Genomic DNA, 27,665 nt, shown 5'->3' with positions numbered 1-27,665 from the left:
AGAAAAGAAGCTCAAAAAAACGTAAGCTCCGTTGACGTGATGTTAGCAAAGCTAGCTGCACAGAGACACATAAGCATTTGTGATGAAAAAAAGTCACTCACTGCGCTGAATTATGGGCCTTACCAGAGGGGCCGCTTTTCATTGGCTGATGCCCATTCTACGTGGTCACGTGCGTGGCCGTCTCACAAACACACTTAGCTTCCCGTTAGCTAAGAACAGCATAAAGGCAGAACTGATACAACTTCTACACCTTGAAGCCTGTCTGCTACACAGTCTTACGTTAGCTAAACAGATCAATATGCAATGTGTCTGTATCTGACATACACTAAAGATTTTATTTTAGCAGAAAAGGCTTTGGACTAAACTGTTACTCGTGTTAGCCACGTTAGCACCAAGTACAGCTAGTCAATCAACCATCGCTGTGTTCAGGGAAGCGCTGATTAATAATCGAGAAATAAACATCAAGCCTGGAAACTTGATATCGTAACGGACTGAATGTTATGTTTTTAACGTAATCTTTGCTCGTCTTGCGGGGCGCAGGCGGTTGCCACGGTAACAGGTGTGCTTAAGCTACAAAGAGAGAGAGAGTAAAAAGGTAGGAGTGGTTTTGAGTTGATCACCTGTTCGGGTTATTTTACCTTTGTTTACCTTTGCTGTGGCGCATTACAGCCGCTGTAGTTTCTAAACGTTGGACGAATTACCTCGTTCGTCACAACAAACATCAAATAGAACAAATATATTTCATACACAACAAATGGCTTCTACCGTGGTAATTATGTGGAATTAAATTAATTATATCCTAGCTTCTGAAGATTTGCCTTTACCTTTACAGAGCTCTTTGGTTCCTCCTATCAGTCTGTAGCTTCTCATATTGACGTCATCAAACCAAATTTCAGATCTACCATAACTGACTGACACCTGCTGGCCTCAGGTTTGCAACCAGCTTGTGACTGAGAAACCAGTAACCTCCTCCCAGATGATGACATGAACTTGTTAGTTCCTCTGTCCATTGTAGTGGATGATATATTGTGAAAATCCGGTAGAAATGATGCACTAATGGAGTCATGTTTACATAGAAACAAGGCGCAGCGAGGCTTTGCTTGTGAGACTTGCGTGGGTCGGTTGTGGACGGAGCTTGGTAAGGTCCATTGTACGGAGGTGTTGATTAATGTGTCGCATATATGGGACAACACTGTGTCCAAAAGTCTGCAATATAGTGATGTGACATTCACGAACGATCCGAGTCTTCTGAACTTCTCTTTACTGAGATGATAGGGCCGGAGCCTCACTGAGAGCCGTTCTTTGTTCTTGTAATGCAGTAGCTATGATTATTTTATTTAATTATATACTTTGATATTTATTTAATTAGCAAATAAATAAAACACAAGAACTAAAGAGCATGCAGAACATGCCCATTGCGCTTTGATTGTTTTCATTCAAAGTGGCAGCTCTAATGTCTGCCATGATGACAGACATTACAGCATTGTGCTGCCTGGCTTCATGCAGGGGGAGAAAGGGTGAGAACAGTCATGGTGAACGCCTTGTGCTTGGTTACTTCTTGCTTGTTGCTCTTTGGTCAGTGTTCATAGTTGAGCGTTGATTACCGTCAGGGCACTGCCTCAACTGCTATGTTTAATGGTGCAGACAGTGGTGATTTCTGACATGAATGATATGGGCAAATGCCCAGGGCATTATCTTTTTAGATAAGCAGAACAAAGAGTTTGTTCTGCTTTTAACATTGGTTAAATTTATTTCAGCTCTAAGTATTTAATATCTAGGTGTTTTTATGGGAATGTGAATCTTTCAGATCAATTTGATTAGCAATTTTGATTATATTTTACATTTTATTGTGTCATGTAGCACGGGGCGCTGGTCTTTTGTCTTGACTCGGTCTCGACTTCCCTCGGTCTTGGTCTCGGACCCTTAAAGTCTTGGTCTTTTCTCTGTCTCGATACACTCTGGTCTTGGTCTTGTCTTGGTCTCGACTTCCCTCGATATTGGTCTTGACTTGGTCTCGGACCCTTTAAGTCTTGGTCTTTTGTCTGTCTCGATACACTCTGGTCTTGGTCTTGTCTTGGTCTCGGGTTAGGTGGTCTAGACTACCACACTGAGTTCCTGTAAAACTTTAAAATTATTGTAAAACTCACAGAGAAGGTTTGATAAATAAACAGGACATATTAGGTTTGAACAAACTTTAAATATTTGGTTCAGATCAGAAACGCAGGTGGTTGAAATCGATTCTCCTCAGAATGATTATTCTGAACATTTTTAGAATAATCTAATTTTTAATTTGAGAAAACATTTCACCCTGAGAACAATCCTAATTTAAAAGAAAAAAGTTTTTGCCACACTCCCCAGTGTCACATTTATTAGCACTCTTGTTGGTGACACTTTAAATTAATTGAAAAACACTTCCACATGTGGAATTTGGCCACATGGTTTTGATCAGTACTCTACCAAAACACCAAGTTTCAGTTTTTTTAGCAGACAAACATTTTATATTTTAAATGTCCAGGTTTTTCAAAGAATTATTTTGGAAAAGACTTAACAGAGAACAGGAGGTTCATTTCTGCATACGCATCCTGCGTTTCACGACCAATTCACCAGGTTTTTATTGAATGAAACGTTCAATTAGTCTTATATGACCAGAGACCAAGGCTCTAGTTAAAATCTCCAGGAGAGTTCAACAAACTCCACATGTTTATATGCTATGACAGAGACGGCTTTTTCATCCAGATGCCTCCCAAACAACAAGTTTGTTTGTAGTAATGATGTCTAATTGTTGTTATGGAGACTTCACCCTGAGCTTTGGAGATTTTTTCCCCTTACCTCCCCTACCATCCTGCTCATGGTTTGTGGTGGAGAGATCAAGTTAACTTGCGGCTAAGAGAAAAGGGCCTCTTTATCACATTATTTTCATACTTTAGGAAAATAAAAGTTGCTGATTTGTAATTTAAAATGCCTGGACACTCTGATTAACTTAAAAAAAAGGATAAATTAAAATATTATCCCCTCACATTTAATAAATGTGATACTGGTGATTTGGTTTTGTTTTATGCATTTTATGGCTTTTTACACATATTTAACAGGGATGCAAAAAGTGTTGAGGTCGCTGTATAACCAATCTGTAAAATTTTTTATTTTTTTTTAATTGAGCCACATACTTAAAACAAACCATATTTGTCTCTATGAATAAAAATCATAAAAATCATTATTTCTAATGTGGGGTGTCAGAGAGCCGTCATATCACTCCCTTTAATCAGAGAGGTCCCTGTTTATGAGCTGTTCCCACAATATCAGGTCAACCATCTCACACATTTCCAGTAATGCACAGCAGATGCAGCAAGCTGTCATAATATGTGGCGTCATGTCACGGTCTGCGCGCAGTCACAGTGACGACGACTCGGCTTAATACCCCGCATGCCAGAACGCGCAGGAAAGGATCCACCAAAAGGCGGGCGTGGGACGAAAAATGTTTTCATCACAGCAAAAAGAAGAGAACAGCAGTTTTATGTTAGATTGTTCTTTAATGGATCAGAACGCAAACATCAGCAAATATAGGCGTCACCATCAGGTTTGGTTTTCTGGTAGTTTTAGGTCACATCTATTGTTTGAGACAGAATGAAATCGTGAGTTAAGAGAAAATGTACGCATCTTGGTTATTCATCAGTTTTAAAGGGGGAACCGGAAACTTTAAAATAAAACTGATTTGGTGTGGCAGCTGATCAATGAACCTGTCTTTGTTTACAGTGCAAGTTTCATTCACATTAAGGGTCAAATAATATTGATATTGAGACATAAAGAAGCAGATTTTTGCACATACACAAAATAAAAAAAAAATACAAACAAAAACTAAAATAATTAACATTATTAACTAAATTAAAACAGATAAAAAATAAATTACTATTAATTTAATAAAGTAAAGTAAGTACAATTATTCAAATTCAGTTAAATAAAACTCATGGTGTAATTATGATAAAGGTAAATTAGGAATGAATAATGTTAATTACTAAGTCACCTGAAAGCCAAACCAGGAAGACATATTCGGGGTTTGCTTTAAAAGCGCCATGCTTAAGGTTTTGTATTTATGTCATTTGGTTCCCTATACTATGCGTACATCGAAAGATCTTATGCAAAATCTTCCATATGAAGCAATAGGAACTTATATTATGCAACAAACAACTAACAAGCTGGAAGATGATGACATAAACATGCATTTTCTGAGGCAGTCCTGATGTTGCAGCATTCATTATGGTTACACCAGTCAGCCAGTTGATTAAAAGACGGTTGAAAAACTTTAAAGGAGAAACTAAAGCTGACATTGTTGAAACTGAAGTTTTAAGGCTTTTATTGTACCAAACACCCAGAAGTTGAATTTAATCTCAATAAAACCAGAGTCTAACAGGTGTAGATGTTGCACTTGAGCCAAATACAATCAATAGAGAAAAAAAAACTGGAAAATGTTTTTATTAAATATATTTTTCCCTTCTTATATTATATAATTTGTTCAGTAATTTATAGAAATTGCATTTATTGTCTCCTTCAATAACATGTTTTCAATGTTAATAAAGTATTTACACATTTACCCATTATTCGCCTGCGAACAACTGAAATCCATAAGCACCTGAGACGCTCTCTAAATGCTTATAATGTTTTAATAATTCAAATACCAAATATGCTTTAATATGCGATAATATGCAGAGTGAAAACTGTCTTAGTACTGCAACAGAAACTAACATCCTCCGTTTTTTGATAAAATACATAAATAGACAAATTTCCCAAATTAATTTGAGTTATGTTCCACAGAAAAGCAATAGGCGGTGGTCCTCTGTCATCCTCCAGTGATGTAAATGGTGCAAAGCTTGGACTCGGTAAGAAATAAGTTTTATTAGTTTTATTGGGATTTTTTTCCTAATAAAACTATTATTGTGACTTAGCTGTCCGGTGATTGAGATATACGTTTTCTTTTCATTAAAGCGGCAACGGAGTAAATAAAAGTAACAGTAAAAACATTTAAATGGTCATATTTTTCCCTAGAACAACTGGCTGAGGGAACTTTCTTTCAAAAAATGTCAAATAACAGGAATGTCCAAGCCCACTCTAGTTCTTCAGAAGAGGATTTGGGCGGGTTAGGTTAGTCAGAAACTTACCCAGAGTTTTACAGAAACAGCTCACCTAAGCACTAAATTAGAAATTCATGTTTCAGATTAAGCGTCTAAATGCTTTTTGCCCTCACTTGAAGAAACATCCCCTTAATGAGACTGCAAAACAGATTACACAGAGCAGTGAAGGCATCTGTTATTAATTAAAACAAAAAAAACGACAAGCATTCCAGAGCAGCAGCAGCGGCAGCAGCAGCAACCCCCCCCATCCACACCGCCCACCCACTGTTATCTCTATCTGTTTTCCCTTCTTCTCTCTCCATTTCTGTCATCTTCACAAAAACTAAATCCCCTTGTTGTGTGGGCGAAGGCCAACTGGAATGTTGAAAAAGACACAAAAAATAGAAAAAAGGACACATGCCAACTGCTTTTTTTGTCGTCCCTCCAGTCGCTTCAGATTGTTGCTTTCACTTCTGTCTCTGTCTCACACTCAGACATGCACACATCCTCACCACAGAAACACAGACGAGACGGGATGGATCGAGGAGTTGGGGCATAAATAACAAAGAGAGAGAGAGAGAGGGGGAGGAAGATGGGTGTGGTGGAGGGGCTTTGAGGGGAGAGTGGGAAAAAGAGCCCAAAAGACGAACACTCTGAGGAACATGGAAAATCCCTGGTTCCCATGCCAAAAATCTGCCGCAGCAAAAACACGTGCAAACACAGAGACCCAGAGGAGCTGAGGGCCTGTAGGGCACTCAGAGAAGATCAGAGTTTTAGTGATAAGAATGATCAGGAAAAACTAACTCAGAAATCCTACACTTTTCTGCCACTCTCATCACTTCCTATTAAAATTAAAATAGAAAAGTGGAGCTCAGCTCTACAAGAGCAGTAAAGTGAAGAAAAACTCTGTGTATGTTCTGCATTTATCTTCTGTTTTGACTTCTCGGGAAAAGAGATGTTTTCCGAATTGCAAAAGATAAACTTTTACTTTCACCCAACCAAAAATGATGCATAATTACAGGAAATCCACAATGGTCAGACTTAACAACAAAACAAATTAGATTTAAAATGATGCACAACTATGACCAATTCAGCACTTTGTTAAAGTAAATAGTAGTTTATTGCTTTTTCACTATTTTCTTTCATGCTACAACCACAAACCTATGTGTATTTTATTTGGAATTTTATGTGACTGACCAGAAAGAAATTATACATGAGGGCAGTTTCCAACATTTTAACAACATTTCTAATGTTTTTTTTTTTTTTTTTTAGAAATACAAATTTGGAGAGTGTGACATGACCCCTTTACACTGATACGCCTAAATAAATCCCAGGACAATCAAAAGAAAAAGTAGAAAAAGCCTTAAGAAGTCCTGATTCAGGACACAGCAAATATGTGGAAGAGGTGCTCTAACGAGATGAAGCCACTGCCCATCACCCTAAACACCCATCCCCTTTATGAAACATAGTGGCAGCAACATCATGCTGTGGGGATGATCCAGCAGGGGCAGGGAAGCTGGTCAGAATTAATGGGTAGGCCTGTCACAATAACAAATTTTGCTAGACGATAAATGACCTTATTGTCATTGTCAAATTAACTTATTGTGATAAACGATAATATTGTTTTGAGACCTAGTAATATAATAGTAATAATGGCACAATAATGCGAGAACACATTCTTGAGGATCTATAACCTTTAAATTCCAGTGAACATTAAAACACTGGAACTGGAAGCTATTGTAAATATCAAAAATAAATACAGAAAACAACAAATGCAATGAATAAGGAAGTCTCTGTAAACAAAATTATCTTTCAAAAAGAAGTTGAGACCAAAGCACTAGACTGAATACTTCTATCATTCAGTTTTTGGTAAAATGAGGGAGAAAAGAGAAAAACGATAAGTCAAGTGAATGAAATTTATTGAGTTTCTTTTAATTTATCATGCGATTAATTGATTTATTATTTATTGTGACAGGCCTATTATTGGGAAGATGTATGGAGCTGAAAACAGGACAATCCTGGAAGAAAATTCTCAGAGGCTTGCATGCACTGGATCAGAAGTATGATTATTTAGATTATCCATGTTTAAAATATTCTAGTCAAAGCCCAGACCTAAATCAGACCAAGAATCTTGTGCCAGGACTTGAAAATGACTGTTTACAGACAATATGACTGAGCAAATGGTATACGGTCTGTAATTGTATAGCGGCTGCCATATGCCGGCGCCTCTGGCCACCACCAGCAGGCAAGGCGGTGAAGTGACTTACCAAAGGACACAACAGATGTTGCTCAAGGACACAACGTCAGAGTCGGACAGAGCAGGGATCGAGCCAGCAACCCACCAATTATAGAACAAACTCCTACCACCGTCGCCACCAAGTACTCGGAGATGTAATTTTAGCAAAAACTGCCTCTGCAAAATACTGAGTTGAGTGAAATACAAATGAACGACTCTTGGCAGATTTTAATTTGTTAAAAAAAAAAAATCAGTTTTCCTTACTTTTCCACCTTCTAAATAAATCAATAAAATTCCAATACACTTCAGGTGAAGCTTGTGGAAAACATAAAAAAATTCAAAGTGTGTGAATACTTTTGCAAGGCACTGTAGTTCCAAACAGCAACACAACTCACAGTACATGTCAACGGTTTCTCCTTCCTGCCCAATGCCTGCAAGTGACACAGTGGCTATCTATAGCCTAATCTATTTTCAGACCAGGCAGGCAGGACGCAGTTCAGCTCATACTTAAACTCATGTAGTGTTAGAGGGAAAATGGCTAATCTACATTCAGGTCATGCACCAAATAATTACTTGGGACCTGTTTTAGAAAGATGAGGTCTTGGTGTGAACGATCATGGAAGCGTCTGAGAGCCTGGGAATCAGCCAGGATATTAATGCCGAGAATTCAACTGTTGATCTGGAGGAAGCAGAGGCAGACTGGGTGAGAGTGAAAGTGGAGGAAAGCTGGTTCCATCTTAATCGTGGGTTTCTTGTAAGGCACAGCGACTATTTCCGAGCTCTATTTCACTCAGGGATGAAAGAAAGCCAGGAAGAGGAGCTATATCTGAGAGGAGGAGTGCACGCAAGAGGTTTCCTTATTGCGCTTGCTGTCTGCAGGGATGAGAACCCCCCCATCAGGGACCCAGAAGAGCTTGTTGAAGCCGTAGAGTGCGCTGCTTTCCTGCAGATTCCCACTTTGACTCGGCATCTTTGCGACATCATAGACTCGGATAACTGCCTCTTGCTTTACCACGCGGCTTCCGTCTTCGGAGTGCACAGACTGTTTCAGAACGCCTCTCTCTTTCTTTGTGATGCGTTTGATGACCTCAAGGAAGCAGCAGAAAGCACAATTCCTGAAGAGCTGGTCAAATACTCTCAAACGCTCTCCCCTGCTAGTTATATCGCTATAGGGACCCATACGCCATCAATGGAGCTGCTACAGGACTGCTTCAGGGTTGTTTGCTTCCTTGACGAAAAGGAAGGGGAGTGGAAGCATCTGACAAACCTGCCAACTCTTTGCAGTACCTCCAGGGCTGGGGTGGCCGTGCTTGACAATCAGCTGTACATTGTTGGAGGAATTTACGGCTATGGCAAAGACACAGTGGACAGAAGCTTCTGTTACAATCCAGATTCAGGGATATGGATAACTCTTCCAGGTCCACAGCAACCAAGATACGACTTTACACTGCTTGGGCATGAGGGGCGTCTATATGCCATTGGTGGAGAAGCTCAAAAACAGGTAATTTCCACAGCAGAGAAGTACGACGCAGCAAAGGGAGAGTGGACGTTTATCCAACATGCACCCAGACCTGTAGCATCAGCAGCTTGTGCTGTTGCTCGTCAGCGAATGTTTGTTTGCTTCTGGAAACCCCCTGACACTACAGATATTTATGAGTACATGCCTTTAAAAGATAAGTGGAGTCTCACCACCACCATGATCAGACCGCAAAGCTATGGCCACTGTATGGTGGCCCACAGGGACAATTTGTATGTGATGAGGAACGGGCCTTGCGATGACTTCCTGCGCTGCCTGATGGACTGCTACAACATTACGTCTGGTCAGTGGACTGCCATGCCAGGACATTACATAAACAGCAAAGGGGCGCTGTTCACTGCGGTGACAAGAGGGGACTCTGTGTTCACAGTGAAGCACATGTTGACTCTTGAATACACCATCACGGCAAATGGATGGAAACCCCACAGACAGATGAAGGGATTCCCAAAGAGTGGTTCACTATGGACTTGTCTACTTAGACTCCCCAAGACTGGACCAGTTACACCAGAACTGGATGTGGATGAGAGACAAAGAGAAATTGCTTTGCCAGACATTTCAGAAAGATTTGTGGATGCTGTACAACAGATGTGAAGTTACTCCAACTGTGCTAGAATGATTAAAAGTCTGACAGATTAAAAATATTGGAATACTTCTGGACATTTTTAACAGATAAATGCTCTTCACACATTTACTTACTCACATACACATAAAGATGTGCTGACACTAAGGTTTTGCTCTGATTAGCAACAGCTGCTTCTGTGGTTTAGATCAGGAAAAGCCGCTGTGTCTGTAAAGTTCAAAGGGGTTGATGGGATGTTTTAAGCCTCTCATTCTCTGCCATTTTCCCGAAGTCACACTGGGACAATTCAGGAACCAGTAATTTCCCGGTCAACACAAAGGCCTACCACTCACACACTCCTGAGCAATTGCTGCTTCAGTGTGCGGTCGCTTGTTTCTGTGACTTATGGGCTTGTAAACAGTCTAGGATTTTTTTCCCTTGCTTGTTTCAGTTAAATAAAAGCAAATATTAGGTTTGCATTATATTAGTGAAAGTAATGTCTATTATTACAATGCCTTGCAAGACTATTTACAGACCTTGAATGTTGTTACTGCTTGTAAAGTTACAATAAAAATTACAGAATAACTCAAGTGGAGGAAAAATTACACTTCATTTTCAAATTTAAAACATACATCTATAGTGCAGAAGGTATTTGAGATAATTGCCAGATGACTTCATTGATGGATAAACCAACCCTAGACCTAAACTGATAGACTGATTAATGGGAGCAATAATCAAATAAGCAGCTAAAAGGCCAGTGGTAAGAATTTGTTGACAGGACAACTATTAGTCATACAGTACAACAGTTGGGCCTTAATGGAGAAATAACAATCAAAGACACAGCATGTGGAAGAAAATACTATGGTCAGTCTGAACCAAAACTTATATGAGTCACTATGCATTTCCCAAGCTGAAACATTGTGGTGACTACATTATATGTGTGAGAATTGCCTAGTTAAAGTCCAGATCTCAATCTAACTGAGAATCTGACACGAGTTGAAACTCTGTTCACTGACAATCTTCCTCTACTATTCAATTCAGTTGATCCAAACTGCCAAATGTACAAGAGAATTCATTGTTTCCATTATATTCTTATATTGTGTGTATCAATCTCTCTCTCTCTCTCTCTCTCTCTATATATATATATATATATATATATATATATATATAATAACAAACCAGAAAATTTGTTGTTTGTATATACAATAACAAACTTTCTGGTTAGTATCCATATAACTGAGTTTGAGCTATTTTGCAAAGATAAACTGAAACAAACATCAAACTCTGAATTTGCACACACAGAAGACAACCCACCAAATTGCAAAAGACTTATTTGTAATACATTTTTGTTTTAAAAAATAATTTTTTATTCATTTTATAATTACGCACTGGTTTTGTTATTCTACTCCTAATAAATGGCAACAAAATATAAGGAAGTTTGTAGTTTTAATGTTAAGACAATTCAAGGGGTGTGTAAAACTTTTGCAAGACTGAACTATAAGTGTCACTGAACTCATTTTTCAAACCTGAGAATTTCATGATTTTCACCGAACCTTCCCTCTGATTTAAATTCAGTTTCTGGATGGCAGTGTTATCTGCTAAATTTAAAATCTCCTAATTCTTTGCTTTACTTTGATGGAACGGGAACAGCCCGGCAATAACTTACTGTTCTGGGTGGTGGTAGGTCAGGAAGGCTCTTCTGTGGCACTGGGACAAATTTTGCTGCTTTTCCATTGACAAGGGCGTCCAAATGGTCATCTGCTACACAGATGCACAGAAGGAAGAAAAAAAAAGATTAGTACGTATTATCTCAAATTTTGTGCTTATATTGATTATTTTAATTTTAAAAACCTGTGGGAAATCAAATAACTTGAACATTATGCAAATATAGACTCAGTATACTTTTTTATCAAGCACTCAATCTCCAGATGTTTCACTACTCTCCTATGAACTAATGCTTTCTGGGAGTCCTTTGAGAACAGAACCTTCTTTGTTCAATCACAGATACAGAATAAAAAAGCCATATGTAGAATCATTTTGCATGATCGGATCAATTGCACTACCAAAAAAACTGTTCAGAAGTACTGAGATCGACTGGTGATTAGCCCTTCCAACTTGCTACAAACCTCTAAGCTTTATATAAAAAAAGAGAATATGGCCAGAGCTTAAATTAATGCTGTAAATATCTTTATGATATAGTTTACATCTAATATAAGGTTGCAGTCTACATCTGAGATGACAATGTGTGAGGCTAAGCTATTTTCACAGCTTGATTACAGCTATTTCTTTAATTTATGAAGTAATTTATGCCTTTATAAGTAGACGCCCCCTATTGGTGGCTGTAGGACATAGCAATATAACCCCTCGCCAACTCAGCATAAGCAGCAACTAATGTTATTGAAAAGAAAAGAATAAAATAACTTCAAAAAACCTGATCTCCATTCACTCCATTTATGAAAAAGCTAGCAGGAACACTGCAGCACAGCTATCTGAAATAGGAAGTTAGAAAAGAAGTAACCTAACATGCCCTTCAGCTGTAGTTTTAAAAGTTGCATATTTTTGCCATGTGGAATCTATTTTAAGTGGACGATTATTGTAGCAAATGTGTTCATTAAATTTCAATATTAATGAGAACTTTCACTAATAACTTTGGTTTGATGTTGATAAATAATAGCCTCAATGATTACAGTTTCTAACACTGCAGGAATTTATGAGAAGCTACAGCCATCTCAAAGTGTGACTGGCACATCCACAGGAAGTCATTCACTTTACACTTTATTGGGTACATCTTCTAGTAAAAATTTGTAATCCTCTTTTGTCTTAATTGTTTTTGCCGTTGATTAAACAATATGGACACATTCCTCAGGGATTTTGGAATATTCTGACATGCAGCAATAATTAGGTGGGTTGTAGTGTTTGAATTAATGACGGAAATACCATTTAATGGCTACCAATAGCTTGAAGTTTTGACACGAAGCACGATGAATCCTTACGTTTATGTTTTTCACAATACATTTTGAGCCTAGCATCTGAATGTTGCCCGGTCCATCGGATCAGAAAATGTTTTTCCTATTTCTTGTTGTCTAAGTTCAGTGAGCCTGTGTCAATTGTAGCCTCAGTTTCCAGTTATTAGACTACATGAATGGTACTCAGAATAATGTTCCTCTGCTGTAGCCTCTCTACTTCAAGGTTCAACATGTCATATGTTCAGTTTAGAGATGGTATTTTGCATTCCTTGGTTGTAATGAATGGGTGTTTGAGATACAGTTGCCATCTTATTATCTTAAACCAGTCTGCCATTCTCCTCTGACATCAATAGTTGAGGTTCAAAGACGCCAAGTTAAGTTGCATTACTTACTGCCCCTAGAAGAAGGTGCTTAGCCCCTTCCTTTATCATAGGCATTTGAAGATTTTTAGATCAAAACACGTGTCTGCTGATTATGAACGCTCTATTCTCGCATCTCAGCCTGCCATCAGTTCTGTAAAAGAAAACTTGTGGCTTTTCTAGTGCTGCCGCTGAATATAAGTGTTAAATCTGCTTCTTTCTCAAACCACATTCTTCGTCACCGTCCAAACAAAACAGGTCCGTCTCAGATGGTGAAGAGACTTCGAAGAAACAGACAGGAAATGGTGCGTGGGAGGAGGACGGGTGAGGGGGCGCCTCTGCTTGCAGCAGCTTATCTTTTCTGTTATTCATTTGACTCTAAATCAAGCTTGAGAAGTGATAATGCTATGTTTGTGTGCACTGTTTAGACCAAACAACAACACACAAACAATACAAGTAAGAGTCCTTTAGGTGACAACTTTTCTTTTAAAGCTTCATCACAAACATTCCTTTTAAAGTAAACCATTAAACAAGATGAATTTGATAAAGTAAGGTCAAAAAACAAACAGATGAGTGATGTGAACCCTGAACGACACACTATAATACTGTTTCTTAAACAGTGCTGTGAAAAATTGCGGCAATTCTTTTTAAATTTATTTCTTTACTTTTTTTATGTCACACTTTACTATTTTATATTTAATATTTTGAACACTTTAGAAGTGATTTTACTGGTGTGGTTTGGTCACAAACTGATTCTCCTCCAGAATTTTCTGCTAGAGTTTTCAGCAAGTCGTCCAGACAGAATATTGTCCCAAAAGTCTTGGAGATCATTATTAAGGTTTTATTTATTAATTAATTTTTTGTGGTCACCCATGGGTCTGGCTCTTGAACTCTCAGTAGCTTTCTTATCGTTGAATCATTAACATTAAGCTTAAGATAGGCAAATGACAATAGCAGAACTTTAGATGTTGTAGGTTCTTTTGTGACCCCCTGGATGAGTGGCTGATATCCTTGGGAGTAACTTTGGAAGACCAGAAATTCCTGAGAAGGTTCACCAGTGATTCATGTGTTTTGGAAAATTGCACTTTGTGGTTTGGAGTAGTACCAAAGCCTTACAAATGCCTTGTGCACATCTCCAGCTTGACAGATTTCAGTTTGCTTCTTATCGGTTCTGTAATTTCTTTAGCTCAGGGCATGATGAGTCAGTTTAATGTGATGAAGCCTACTTCATGTTGTCAGAAAGGTTTTACTGAAATGACTTCCTGCATCTACAGGTCAGTAAAGTGTGGCAAATAAATAACAGCATTCCAAAAAAGTTGCTTTATCACAGTTAATTTCATGAGTTTACATTTACCTTTTCACACCGTTCTATTTGAAGAACTAAAATCCTCATTTGAATACTCTACCTTGTATTTACTCTTGAATTTATTAACTGATTGTTAGATTACTTCTTCTATGATAGAACGAAAGTACACCCCCTTATGGTATGTACTTTATGGCTTCACCACTTCCTCACAAGTCTGCATAAATAACTATCATTTTTCTGTGCTTTATAATGCAATCGTTTTACATGTTGCAAAGTTCTGCTCATTTTCTCAATGAAAATAAAAATAACATTGAATTTTTCCCAGTGACTTGTCACATTTTAGCAACAAAACACTTCACATCTCTTACCTTTGTCATTTTTGTCTTTTCCAGAAACAACCACTTTGTTCATGTAGATGTATTCCTCATCACCACCTGCGTAAAACAACAACAAAAAGCGGTTAACAGTTTCACAGGTGGAAAGATCATCTCAGACCACGCAAGTTTCCAACCAAACAAAAACACGAGCCGTTTAATGTAAGGAACATTGTCAAGACAAACAGACGGGGGGAAAAAAAACAAGAACCGGAAAAATAAGGTCACTGTTCAGATAAAAAATAAGTTGTCCCACATGTCAGAATACTTAAAGCAAGACCCAACAATAAAAACAAAAATATCTGTACAGTTTTGGACCATTTATTCCTAGTTATTGTACTCCATGCCGGTTTTAAAGACAAGTCAAAGTTAAACATTTGGTTTGACTGATTAAGAACCAGATTAATGTAAGCATATTTGCTCAGTGCTTTCCTTAAAACCCTGATATCCGGATTTCACAGGGAAAAGTCCCCAACATTCAGTAAGCTACGCAAGTCTGGCAAACATAGGATGTCTGGACCCGGTGCACAATTTCTTTAACTAAACTATTCATAGACATAAAAACGAGTGAAGTAAGTGTTTTTTTCTAAATATGTGAACATTTCAAGTGAAAAGACAACAGAACATTTCAGGCAATCAAGACAAACTGGTCTGGTTCTGAATGTCTATGTTTTAAAGTAACTGTATCAGACATCTAGGTTACTGTGTCACTGAAAACATTAAAACATCTCTAAAAAGTGTTCCACACGTTCAGTTTGTAGCTGCATGGTAATAATGTAAGCTAAAAACAGAATTTTTATGGTGTTTTCTCTGTATCTGTAGCGCTTTAAGCTAGCATCATCACAGTTTTTGGCTCTTGTTTGGGTTCATTTGCACATTTTGGACCAAAACACGTTCCTCTCTGGGACACAGAACCAGTCTCCTTCCTGAGTGATATGATGTTTGGACATTTCCATCAAGTCTAAACTTGCATTTAATTGTTTTAACAAATGAACGTGGCATCTTCAAGCATCCAGAAATGGTTCCCAAGAATGAGCCAGACCTGTGTGGCTCCACAATAGATTCCCAGGCTGATTTCTTTGGACTTTCCCATTCTGTGAAACAAGTGTTGAGGACATGGCTTGCGAATACTTCCATAGGCGTGCCTCGAGAAGTTCCCTCGTTATTTAAAGAAAAAGTAATCATTCTGTATGTAAAATTAAAATTTAAGAGACAATAACTATATCTGATCTTCTCTGTCATTATTGTGGCATTTAGCAAATAGAACTAATGTTGGTAATCTAAGTTGACCTAAAATAAGAGGAGTTTTAGTCTGTGTTTGTAAACCTCTGGTTTCAACTGTATTACAAGAGTCTAAGGACAATCTTTGTTTTTTTTTAAGCAACTGTACATTGAGATTCCCTTGCTTCCTTTCCAGTAAATGTGGGAAAATCTAATCTCAGTTTTGTGCTAAACAAACGTTAAGGATGTTTGTCCAAAGTTCAGGATTTAAGAGGGCGCTCCATTCCAACAATCAGACTATTGTGCAGGCAGATGGGATCACTATTGACACCCACTCTTACCGGGGTAAGCATTCATCAAACATTAGTCAGAGACCTCGTCGCTTGCACAGATAGAGCTTTGTGCCACTCCCATCTTTGAAGTTTTGAGGATTGTTGACTAATTTTGGAAAGTAACTATTAAACTTGATCTGTTGAAAACACTCATAAAAACAAGTTTGGATTATTTCAAGCAAAGATGAGGCTTGAAGGTGGATTGAATATTAACTTAATATCAACAATGACGTAATGTTTTTTTTCCCAATGTATGTAGTTAAATAAGACATTCACTGACAAAATTAGGATTAAGACCTGATTTGTAAATAATGTGCTTATGTGATTTATGTATTATCAATGATGTGATTTGTAAGGAGTTGTTGTATGTAGATCAGAAAGTATAACAAATGGAGCTATGGTGTTATCTGGCAGTTTTAGGAGCCTCCAACAGTCAAAAAATTATAATTAAATTCCCCTTAGTCATATATTTCTTAATCATAATAAATATAATCTCAAGGTAGGTATACACATTACATAGAAATTGAGTTCTATCGAACTGATAGTCCAGTTCAGTTGAAATTATAAAATAGTGCAATCAGCTATCATTTAGAAAGAACTGATAAAAAGTCGTCCATCCAATAAATCCAAGACATTTTTTTTGCAGTAAATCAAAATCCTTGAGCAAGCATGTGGCGACAGTGGAGAGGAAAAACTCACTTTCTATAGTAGGGGTGCCCAAAGTCGGTCCTCGAGGGCCGGCATCCTGTATGTTTTAGTTCTCTCCCTGGTGGTAGTAACAACCTTTTCAGCATTTCAATGTTCTTCTTAGGCCATTTAAGGCCATCATTTGACCCCGGTGCGTTAAACCAGGGAGAGAACTAGAACATGCAGGATGCCGGCTCTCAAGGACCGACTTTGGGCACCACTGTTCTATAGGAAGAAAAATTCTCAGAATGAACAGCAAATAATATCATCCTCTTCATGAGACTGTCTTGGGAAAGCAGAGTAACTTCAGTCGGAGGCTTCTTCAGATTTACTGGAATACAGACTGCTACAAGAAATCTTTCCTGCCGAAAGCCATGACGATTTACAATAACTCTGAAGAATTAAGGAGTTGCAACAGCAGTAAATTTTCCTTTGGGATTAATAAAGTATTTTTTAATTGAATTTGAATTTAATTTGAAATCTGGTTGAATGATTTAATGCAATCGTTAAAAGGCATCAGACATAGAAGATTTCTCTTAGACTGCAGTATCAGATGTTGATGTAGATTGAGATGGGTTTCATTTTGGGTTTGCGTAGTCCTAATATATATATACTCATCACTAGACAGGATGTGTACCAAATCTGGTTGGTGATTAAATACTTTTTGTCAGCGAGGGAGTTTACTTTAATAATCACAACAGAATCATTTTATTAGCATAAAGCAGTCCACGTCATTTTTACTTTGCCATATCAAGATCATGAATGTCTGTGGAAATGTATTGATAAAACTACCTATTAAAAAACTGTTAAAAATATTATAGCTTTCTCTGCATTTGGTGTAGTTTGACACATGCAACAATAAGCTGATTTGATTTGACTGATAAAATAATTTTTAAGCACACAACTGTTATTTTGAAGTTCTATTTTTTAAGCTGTTGAGAGTCTAGTGGGCCACAAAAATAGCTGTTATGGGCTGAATTGGCCTGCGGGCCTCGAGTTTGACATGTGGTTGCCGTGACGTTCTTCAAGTAAAACTGAAAAGCTCAAAACCAGATAAACCAGACACATTAAAGGTCTCCACTAATCTTGCTCTCATTCAGCCTCTATTTAAGCTTTAGTTTAATGCAAAATGTTATAAACTGTGTGGCATTTTAAATAATATCATTTTTTTAAAATTAATACAGGGTAACAAAAATCTGTTTTTTAATCATTGCTGGAATATCAAAGGGTTAACTTGACCTGTATGTGTGCTCTAATAGTGGTTTAGATGATGAAACTTTGTAACAAAGAAATATGTACATGGTAGACGAACTATAAAACGCTCGTAACTTTACCACATAAACGGCCAGAGTAAATGTTCTGTCTTCAACAACAAACCTTGAGGTTGCAGCACAGCGAAGCAAAGCTGGCTATTATAACGTGTTCTGGGAACTGATCACGAAGCTGCAGCCCAGTTGTTGAGGGAAGCTGTTTGGTTGAACTACATATTTGAGCTGAGTAAGATTTTACCCCGAGAGGAAATCAAACAAAACTCCAACCTTGGGGTGAAACTCTCACCAAGCGTCTCCTTTGAAACTGATACCGTGAGGTGAAACCAAACAGCAGCAGAATAAAACGATGTTTTGCCTGTACAGTGAAAACAGGTTTTTAAAGGGAACAGAGTTGAAAGGCTATTTATAAGCTCCTTTGCAAAGGAAGTGAGCATCCCCCAGAGGATAAATGCAGCTTTGGAAAAATGATACAGCCTGGAGCCAGAAGAGGAAGTACGGAGAGAGGAGTCCAAGACCTGAACATGGAAAATCATGACTGCTTGTGTGATTGTTAGAGGGCAAGTCTCTGAGAAAGATCCAGAGCTAAGTTCGACTGGCTTTTTCAACCCAGCGGGGAGAGAAACTGAAAGATATGGCTCCTTAAAACAAAAAAGCCAACAAGAAATCTGATTTATTTTACATCCAATTCCTTTTTTGAAGCACAGTAAATAAGTGCAACATAAAATCACATTTTCCCACCAGTAGCTCCACCATTTTCATGCTGAGTTTCAAACCCAGTCAGTAAGAAATATACATCAACATGCTTTGCATTTATTTAGGAAGAGTTGCAATAGCGATAGTTGTAATAAAAGAGAAAGAAACAGTTATTTTGATAGCAAAAGCAGAAAAAAGGCAAATACTACTGCTGCATTCTCCTACCACAAAGTGGGGATTACTCCCATGTACATCTATTTTTTGACTCCATAAAGAACTGGGCATTTGAAAAGAATCTGAACATCATCATTTATTAGCTAAAAAGAACAATGATGACACCATTATTTGTGATTGTATTAACCAGAAAAATCATTACATTATGCTCCGATTTAATTCTGTAGTGTCCTCAGAAATTAAATGTCATGTTTTCATCAGCTGCAGAAATACACAGATAAAGGTTTGATAAAGATAAAGGTGTAATAACTGAGTTACTGTAATAAATTAACTTTTCAATAATATTCTACTATATTGAGATGCATCGTAAGCTCAGAAAATCTTAACAAGCAAACAGTTTGTGAGTTTTTATGTTTGCTTTGTTAGCTGCTAGCGTTAGCGACCAAGACCAAGTACACTGGATTTATAACTAAAAATCAACACCAATCTAAATTAGTTAAAATATTACTTGCCACACTGTGACTATTTAATCTAATTTTTTCAAATATAATTGAGACCAGACAAAGAACATGTGGGATTCCTCAGGGCAATATTCTCGGACCACTCGTATCGTAATTTTCTGTTCACCTTGCTTTCTCAAGCTGCTCATACTGATGACTTTTGTGACTTAATCTTCAGAAAAAATTACATATTTGTTGTTGTCATCACCTTTATTTAAAAAAAATGCTGAAACTTTGAAGCAACTATGCAACACTAAACTGCTATTTTGCACTTGGTTGACTCAAATAGATAAGTTTTTGTTATCTGTTAACAAAAATAGGCCAAGTTTCCCTTCCTCTAAATATTTTTGCTTCCAATATAGCTTTTTTTTTTAACTCTTGTGGTAGAACAGACCAGGCTTTTTTTTTTTTTTTTTTTAAACCTTTCATTTCTGTCTTTATTTGGCCCAAAATATATGTAGATTTGTCACAAAAATATCCATTAAGATCAGTTCCTGGATAAGAAGCAAGAAAGGCATCCAGAGGTTTCCATATCGAAACTGATAAAGTCTGACAGTGTTTAGAGGTTTCCTGCATCTATAAGCAATAGAGTGGGGATTTTTAGATGCGAGTAAATAGATCTTGAAGTAGATTGTTCTTTTTTTTACCTTTTAAAGTCTGAATTAAAGTCATTAGCTGATGTTTCACTTATTAGGACTATATAAAACTCTGTAGTTTTGCCATTATTAATGCATAAAGATGTTTGAAAAGCACACTCTCTAATATTTTGTCATCTTACCACCTGAGGTTCTGTAGGACTGCAGAAGATCCGACAGCAATCCCTTCTGGACTGTGGCATTCCCGCTCAGAGTCTCCCTGTCCAGGATGAGCAGGAAGTGGTGAAGCTCCATCAGGAGCTGGTCCAGCACTGAAAAGCCCAGACAGACAGCAGGAATTCAGATTTACAGCAAAAACAAAAACTTCTTTAAACCTTACTGCACATTGATTGGCATGGGAATGTTTGGTCTTGCATCAGTGATTTAAGGACACGTCCATCACTGTTTCCACATTGCACAAGAAAAAGGAACGCAATGAGGAAACACATACATTTCCTGGTAATCATTTAAAGAATATTTCACTTAAAACTGAGATAATTTTTGTTGCTTGTTAAATGTTATGTTTCGTGCCAGAGTTTTACATGGAGAAACTCTTCTGAGGTTTTCTTCTGGCAGCCATTGATCTCGTTTCTCTCTGTCCGTTTCCATCGACAGTGAAAGTCTGTTTCGTGCTTGTTTAGGGGACTCCAGTAAAAGGTCAAGTTCAGAGAGGGGGAGGAGCCTAAGCCTGTCTGGGTGAAGCCCACACACGTCCTTTAGGGGTCAGCGCTGAGCTCGCTGCCCTCACTAGCTGTGTGCAGGGAGTTCTTTGTATTTCCCTTCACTGTCTCTTGGCTTCATGAATAAGCCCCCTCGCTTCAGTGGGCCTCAGAGCGAGAGAACTTCCTCAGCAAGACAAGAGACATAAGGCGGGTAACAGAGGAGAAGTTTTACTAAAGGACTTTTAGGTATTTGTAAGAAGGAATGTGGTGATTTAAAATTCAAAATGTTAAGTTAACCCCTGCTAAGATGCTGGATTTTTGGAATGACGCAAAACACACCAAAAATAAGGATTTCAAGCAACTTTAGTGAAATATATCCTTTACACTTTAGCTGAGAAAAACAAATAGAAATCTGTTTGGGTGAAACCGGGTTGCCTAAACTAATCTCTAGTATATTAACATCCCACACATGGATATTGACAAGACAAATCTTGTCCACAATCCTCTTCAGATGACCACTCACATTCTCTAGGTGAAATCCAGGAGCACCACTTATTTCTCTTGATTGATTGGCTTTACTCCTAAGAGAGCAGAACTGGATGACCATTGATATTAGTTTCTGCCGTAGTTCCAAGATCATTTCCACTCTGTGTATTAATGTATATTAAGTTATATTTGGAATTTTAACTAATAAAATAAGCAATTGTAGGCTTTTTAGAGGGCTTCTCAAGTATTTATAACCCCTACAAATACAAAGTATCCACTGTACTCTTAAGGCTTCCACATACTATGTAAGCCGCGCTGACTCTGCCCATTCTCCTGAACATTTTGCACAAATTTCAGCTTTTAATAAAGGATGAAAATGAGCAAATGTCTGGAAGAGAGAGAACAGATGAGCTTTATCTACGTTAAATTACATTCTCTAAAACTGAAGCCATGTGTGAACTAAAGACAGCTTAATAAGTCAGCTAAAAGTGTGAACTTTTTGTTAGCAGTACAGTTTCATGAGTATGTCGTGTATATTTTGAAGCAAATGTGGCTTCAAAATTTTGATGCAATTTATTATAGTCTGAAGATGCAACACAAAAGCGTGATATTTCACTAGTAGAGATTCTACTAAATAACTTTACTCAACCAGAAATTGAAAATGCAACTCAACTTCTCAAGAACTTGACTTTTCACCCGACAAAAAGCAAGAAACTTTTACAAGGACTGAAAGCTGTTCCTGCCTTGTTGAACTCTGTTAAAACAGTCAAATATCTCATTTTAGTGGCTTCTTCCGGCTCAGACTAATCACTAAGCCCAGAGGGGGTTGGGAGTATGTTCATGAACTCTCCTTCCTAAATAAGTACAAGAAGGAATATTTTGAAGAATAAGGCGTCAGATCTCAGCAAAAATTTTGCCTCTTGGAGATGACAAGACAATTCTTGAAGCTACCAGAAGCAATGTTTCTGGAAAAAAAATTATTTATGCACACAACAGATTAGTGTGTTGTCAACATGATTGCAAAAGTCTCTATGTGCGATTTTAACTGTTTTTACAGTTAGTGTTTGGCCACCGGACATAAATCTAAACATTTTTCCAGTCTCTCCTCCTTGTGTGTTTGCAGAGATTGACTCAGATGGCCTTTTGCATCCGAGGACCCTGGGAAACGGAGTCAGCTGACAGGACAGGGAGGTCTGCAGCCCGCCTGTCTTCTCTGAGCCTCGGTTTGGCCAGATGCCTGACGCACATGCAGCGAGTGACCGCAGCCTCTCAGCACAAACAATTCACCCCTGCAGGGAGGCCAAAGGGAACCAGAGAGACCTTCAGAGAGACGGACTACTGCAGGGAGTTTTAGCTGCTGCACCAAATCCTTGGTAAAACCCCAGCAAGTGGGAATTAAATACCAAATTCCTGTTAACGACGAGTGAAATCATACATTTATTTGTGTTTTAGCGACTGTACAGGATGTCAAAGCAGAATTTCTCTTCCGTGTTGCTGCGGTTGGACTTCCTGATTTACTTTATTCCGCATGACCATGCTTTTGTTTACTTTTGTCACACATATGCCTACTGTAATGGTGACGAGCTTGCAGATTCACAAAATCAATTCAATTTTGTCAGGATTTATTTTAAAGTATGCAGTATTCAATGGCTTCACTTTTAGGTAAGTTTAGCAAAACATCAAATCAGAATCTTTTTGTAATTCCAGAAGGAATTATTCTTATTTTATTGAGCACATTTAACCCCTGATTGTATATTAAATGTTTTGTGCTATATTGGCTGAGTCTGTTTTCAATTAAGTCGGACTCATTACTTCAATCACGCTGCAACCTTAAACGAAAAAGACAATCCTCTTTATCCTCAGGCCAACACTAATGATTACATCATATTAATGTCACCCTAGCAGTTAGATTTCCTTACAGCTAATCGCTTCTCAGCAACGACGCTCGTTGTTTGCACGTTAATTGTTTTAAACAATTAAAACCTATGGCTAATGAGTATCTATTCACTTTGTTTAAGTAAAGCTGGACACAAAAATAGAAGTAAAACCAATTACCTATGTGAAAATGTTCTTCTCAAAGATGGCCTTTAGTTCAAAAATAGCTCAGGAATTGGACTCGAGGTTTTCCCATCATTCCTTTAATTTGACCATCAGCTGAACAAGGAGGTCTTGTAAGGACGTTAGCTGAATTTCCAGTTTTGAGAGGCTTCAGGTTTTAAATCAAATAAAGGAGGCAAGGCCTCTGATTTTGGAAAGGCAGCTTCCATACCAAATGGAATCACAGACATTCTTTTCAAAGCTTAAATAAACAAACGTATCTGGGGTAAATATTTCCTTAATAGAGTCCTGTTAGACCGTCTCACAGATGCAGGAAGTGCCATAAGAAGACACAACCTAAGTGGATAGAACAACATTTCAGCAAAGAAACAGATAATAGAGACAGTAGAATTGATCTCAAATAATTTTTCATCGTTTGGCTTTACTCATTTTTGTAATTTTGTAACAGAAACTGGGATCATTTTGCAGTTTTTCCTCTTATCCGTACATCATCTCTCAATCTTCTCTCTTCTCAGGCCTACACTTTTCATTACCGTGTACTTCCCTGTGTTGGTACCAAAAAATGAATGGGAATAGAGTCAAATAAAATAATGTAATTCCATAACAACGGCTTCAACTCGATGATGCAAGAGAAGCAGCTGAGATGTAAGATTTCCAGCCTGGAGCAGCTGGTTGAGGTCTGTTTGGGACACTTCCTCGACTCTGTGAATCACAGTCATATTTTGGGATGTGGTGCAGATGTTGGAAACAGTTGCAAATAAGCTTGTGTTCCTTTCTTTGCAGCTGAATGCTGAAGTCAACTTAAAAACACTTTCATAAAAGGTTCTGTTTGCACTTTCCATGCATTTTCTTTATCAGTGAACTCATTTTCCAAGGTACTCCCCCCCCCAAAAAAATGATAGGACAGTTTCTGTTTACAAATCCCATGACTCACAGTCACAGCAGGCTTTGCAAAAAGGAAACATTCAACACAGTTTGTGGATAACTAGAAGAAATAATTTTATCGAGTGCAAAAAAACTGCCTTTTCTTAATGTTGGCACCAGAAATTACTTTAAAACGGAAGCAGGCTGACTTCATGCAACTGCAAAACAATTTCCTTTTCCAGTTTCGATTCTTATAGAAGCTCTATGTTTAACTCTTATGACCAACTACTGTTATAGCTAGGTTTTATTTTGCACGCAACTCGGTCCTGCTGCTGTATGGCAAGCTGTTTATGTCACTTTGATTCTGGTTTTAGTTCTAAGATAATTAATTAATACAAAATTAATAAAATCTCCCAATCTAAACTTTGTGCTTTTTTTCACAAGGTTAACAGTTAGGACCAGCTAAATATATTTACAATGTTGCTAAAATAAACAGAATTCCCATTAAAATAAGATGTGAAACCAACAGTGTCGAATGCATCAAGTCACCACACCTTCTAACTGCTGTCGACTGAAGTGTTGACAGCAACACCTCAGTTCGTCTAAATGGGAAGTGGAAACAAGAAGGAGAATTGCAACCAACAGTGACCAAACTTCACATCAAAATGATTGGATGGTAGTGAAGTTTGGACTAACACGGACTGAAGAAGCTTCTGCTTCAGCAGGCATGAGGAAAACCGCAAAAGCAGAGCAGTTTTACAGCACATCTTTGCAGCTAAACAACTTTTTTAAATCTATACAATATAAATAAGAAAAATCGTCAATTTCAGAGTAATAGTAAAGTAGAAATGGTTGAATTTGTAGACGTTTGTAGTAATTTGTGTTTGTGCATGATTCAGGTGTTGAAAAGACAAAAACTGCATTAAATATTCTGCATTTTTTTCTTTCATCTTTCATTTTTGACAAACAGTTGAAAGTACATCACTGCAACCAATTAAAATGGAGTATAGATCAATCAACTAATCAGTTCAACAGCTATTACAATAACAAAACAATAAGCCACTGTGCCTTGACATGCTCCCAATGTTTTTGCATTTATTTAAATAAACAGTGAATGACCCGTTAAATAATTTTGCCTATACATTTTCACAGGAAATGTTTTATGCATAATATTGTCTGTAGTTTATAAAGTGAAAGGCCACAGTGCAGTAGAAATAATTGGGTTTTTAAACCTCTTTAAAAAAATTTATCAGCATGTAACGTTTCCTGCGGGGGTCAACCAGCGCCACATCGGATCGCTTTCCTCCAGCAAGCTGTTGTTCCAGAATAAGTAGCGGATTATCATCTGATGGCAGCGACTGAATAAAAGATCAAACACTGTGTTGATTGGTGTTTGATTTCTATTGGCAGGGAGAAACCTTTCCACCGAATCGTGACGGGTTCAGCTGCAGGGTAAAACTGGGCTGCTGACATGGCTGATTAATTCAAGCTGTGTTTTGATCTCATTGCCATAGAATCCTGAAGATGAAATAAATCTGGAATCAGATAGATGACAGTAAAAGGCTGTTATCAGTACTGAATGAACTGTATTAAAGAAGAGGACATGCAGAGCAAAAGATAGAGTAAAAGATAAGAGCTGCTACGGACATTACAGGTCAATGCTTTGTTTCCAGTCTAATATCAGACCAACTTTTCTTTTTGTAAAATTTTAGCATTGCAAAAAAGAAGCCTCACTTATGAGAAGACCATATTTTTCATCATGGGTATGTCCAGAACAAAGTGAAACACTTTACCATCACATAAAACGTTCTGAAATATGAAGAAATGTAATTCTTGAATGATCTTGTACAGTCTTTTTTTTCCTTTGGTTTTTCAATTTAAGTTAACTGATTATCCATAACAAGGAAGAAACTGAAACAATGTGGGAGACAATTATATCCATTAAGCTAATTAGATGAGAAAATAACTTCTAATTTCAAACTTCATATATTTCATTTACTTAAATTATTAAATTAATTATTAACTGGAGTCAGTACATTATTGCAAGAACCTTCGATGCATCATGCTGAACAGAATATATGCATGCAACAAATACAGGAGTAGTTTATTTATGTACATTAGAATAATATTAACATCTATTTAACTTGGATTACAAGTTGAATTTATTCTTACTTCTGCCATTTGTTGTGATTAAGCATTATCGTTAATGAATAAAATAAAATGAAAATGTATTTTTATCAGATAATTTATAACATTAAGTAAAGCCAATATTAAAAACAGACATTTTATGCCATGTTACAGAAGACTATCATGATGACAACTTTGTTCATCTTTGTGTGACTGAGTAGCCACTGCTTGAACCTGGCTTTTAACAGCATGCTGTACACAATAATATACATAAAAAGTTGAGTGGAAGGAAAAAAATGTGTGAAAAAAAGATGAGTCACAGAGACAACATGACATGGAGAGGATTGTGAGGGAAAGTCAGTTTGAAATTTTAAAGAGATTCACAAGACATGACATGTGGCTGGAGTTTATATACAACTCTGGAAAACATTAAGAGACCACCTTGAAATTACTAATTTCTCTGATTTTACTCTTTATATGTATATGTTTGAGTAAAATTAACATTATTTTTTATTCTATGAACTGCTGACAACATGTCTTCAAAAAACTTTGTATGTATTAGCAGAAAATGAGAAATGGTCAAAATAACCAAAACGATGCAGTGCTTTCAGAGCTCAAATAATGCAAAGAAAACAAATACATTTTCATAAAAACAACAATACTAATGTTTTAACTCAGGAAGAGTTCAGAAATCAATATTTGGTGGCATAACCAGGTTTTCAATGGGATTCAGTGCAGTGGGATCTATGTTTTTTCCAGAACTGTATGAGTATCACTTTTAAACCCTCCTGTTACTTTAAAACGGGTCAATTTGACCCGTTTTAAAGTTATTTAAAGAAGTTTTTTTTTTTTTTAAATAGTTGGAAGTATTTTTTTTGCATGAAACTTTTTCTATTTGTCTTAATAGGTGCACGCTGCATATAAATTGAAAATTTATTCATTTTACACATTTGCAACCCCCCTGCTTCTACTTTTTACACAGATACTGTTCGGGTCAATTTGACCCGGCAGTCAAGTTAAAGTGCAAAAAAAAATTTTTTTTAATTGTAAAATTCTATGTTTCCTTGCAGCTATGAACCATATTTCACCACACACACACCACACACAGGGGTGCACACACAGACACACACAAGCCCACTTTCTCACTACTCTCTTTACTTCACTAGGAAACCGCGAGAAAGCAGGTGTTCATACAACTTTTGATGGGAACCTTTTCTGTTCCTGTGGACAAACTCCACCCACGCTGAGTGGACACTCAGCAGAAGTGGAGGGAAACATAAATACTCTCTGCATGACTCATTTCTCTTGATTTTAATCAGCAGGTTAATTTGACCCAGAACAGTATGTGTGTCTCAAGTTCAGTTATAAAGATCACCCATTGAAAAAAAAAAAAATGTATATTATTATTATTATTTTTTTTTTTTACCAAAGATCAATTTCAAGGAAATTATAGTTTTTTTGTGTCTAGGTTGTTTTTTAATGGACATAAAAAATGTAAATTCCATTTTTTATGTCC

The 27,665-nt window shown here is 37.3% G+C and overlaps 2 protein-coding genes across 8 annotated transcripts in view; one reads left to right on the top strand and one right to left on the bottom strand.

The window, feature by feature from the left end:
• Positions 1 to 27,665, bottom strand: part of afap1l2 (actin filament associated protein 1 like 2) — a 54,823-nt gene that overhangs the window by 16,905 nt on the left and 10,253 nt on the right. For 3 of the 7 annotated variants that reach the window (XM_023340691.1, XM_023340697.1, XM_023340696.1), the window contains exons 2-4: positions 20,096 to 20,224; positions 14,434 to 14,499; positions 11,101 to 11,195 (exon numbers count right to left, since the gene is read on the bottom strand). In XM_023340691.1, coding sequence (XP_023196459.1) covers positions 11,101 to 11,195; positions 14,434 to 14,499; positions 20,096 to 20,224 — 290 coding nt within the window. The remainder of the gene's footprint in view (positions 1 to 11,100; positions 11,196 to 14,433; positions 14,500 to 20,095; positions 20,225 to 27,665) is intronic. The other 4 variants (XM_023340694.1, XM_023340698.1, XM_023340692.1 and 1 more) reach the window with 3 other exon arrangements.
• Positions 7,031 to 10,551, top strand: LOC102226924 (kelch repeat and BTB domain-containing protein 13-like). Its single transcript, XM_005804396.2, has one exon. The coding sequence runs from the start codon at positions 7,955 to 7,957 to the stop codon at positions 9,464 to 9,466; it is 1,512 nt and encodes a 503-aa protein (XP_005804453.1). The 5' UTR covers positions 7,031 to 7,954; the 3' UTR covers positions 9,467 to 10,551.

This window comes from Xiphophorus maculatus, chromosome 10 (assembly GCF_002775205.1).
Source record: "Xiphophorus maculatus strain JP 163 A chromosome 10, X_maculatus-5.0-male, whole genome shotgun sequence".
NCBI lineage: Eukaryota > Metazoa > Chordata > Actinopteri > Cyprinodontiformes > Poeciliidae > Xiphophorus > Xiphophorus maculatus.
The sequence above is the reverse complement of the archived record's forward strand: the minus strand, read 5'-3'. Positions and strand labels throughout refer to the sequence as shown.

Bases quoted from the DNA above. Each gene is read 5' to 3' on its own strand.
- LOC102226924 (XM_005804396.2), top strand. From the start codon at position 7,955: ATGGAAGCGTCTGAGAGCCTGGGAATCAGCCAGGATATTAATGCCGAG.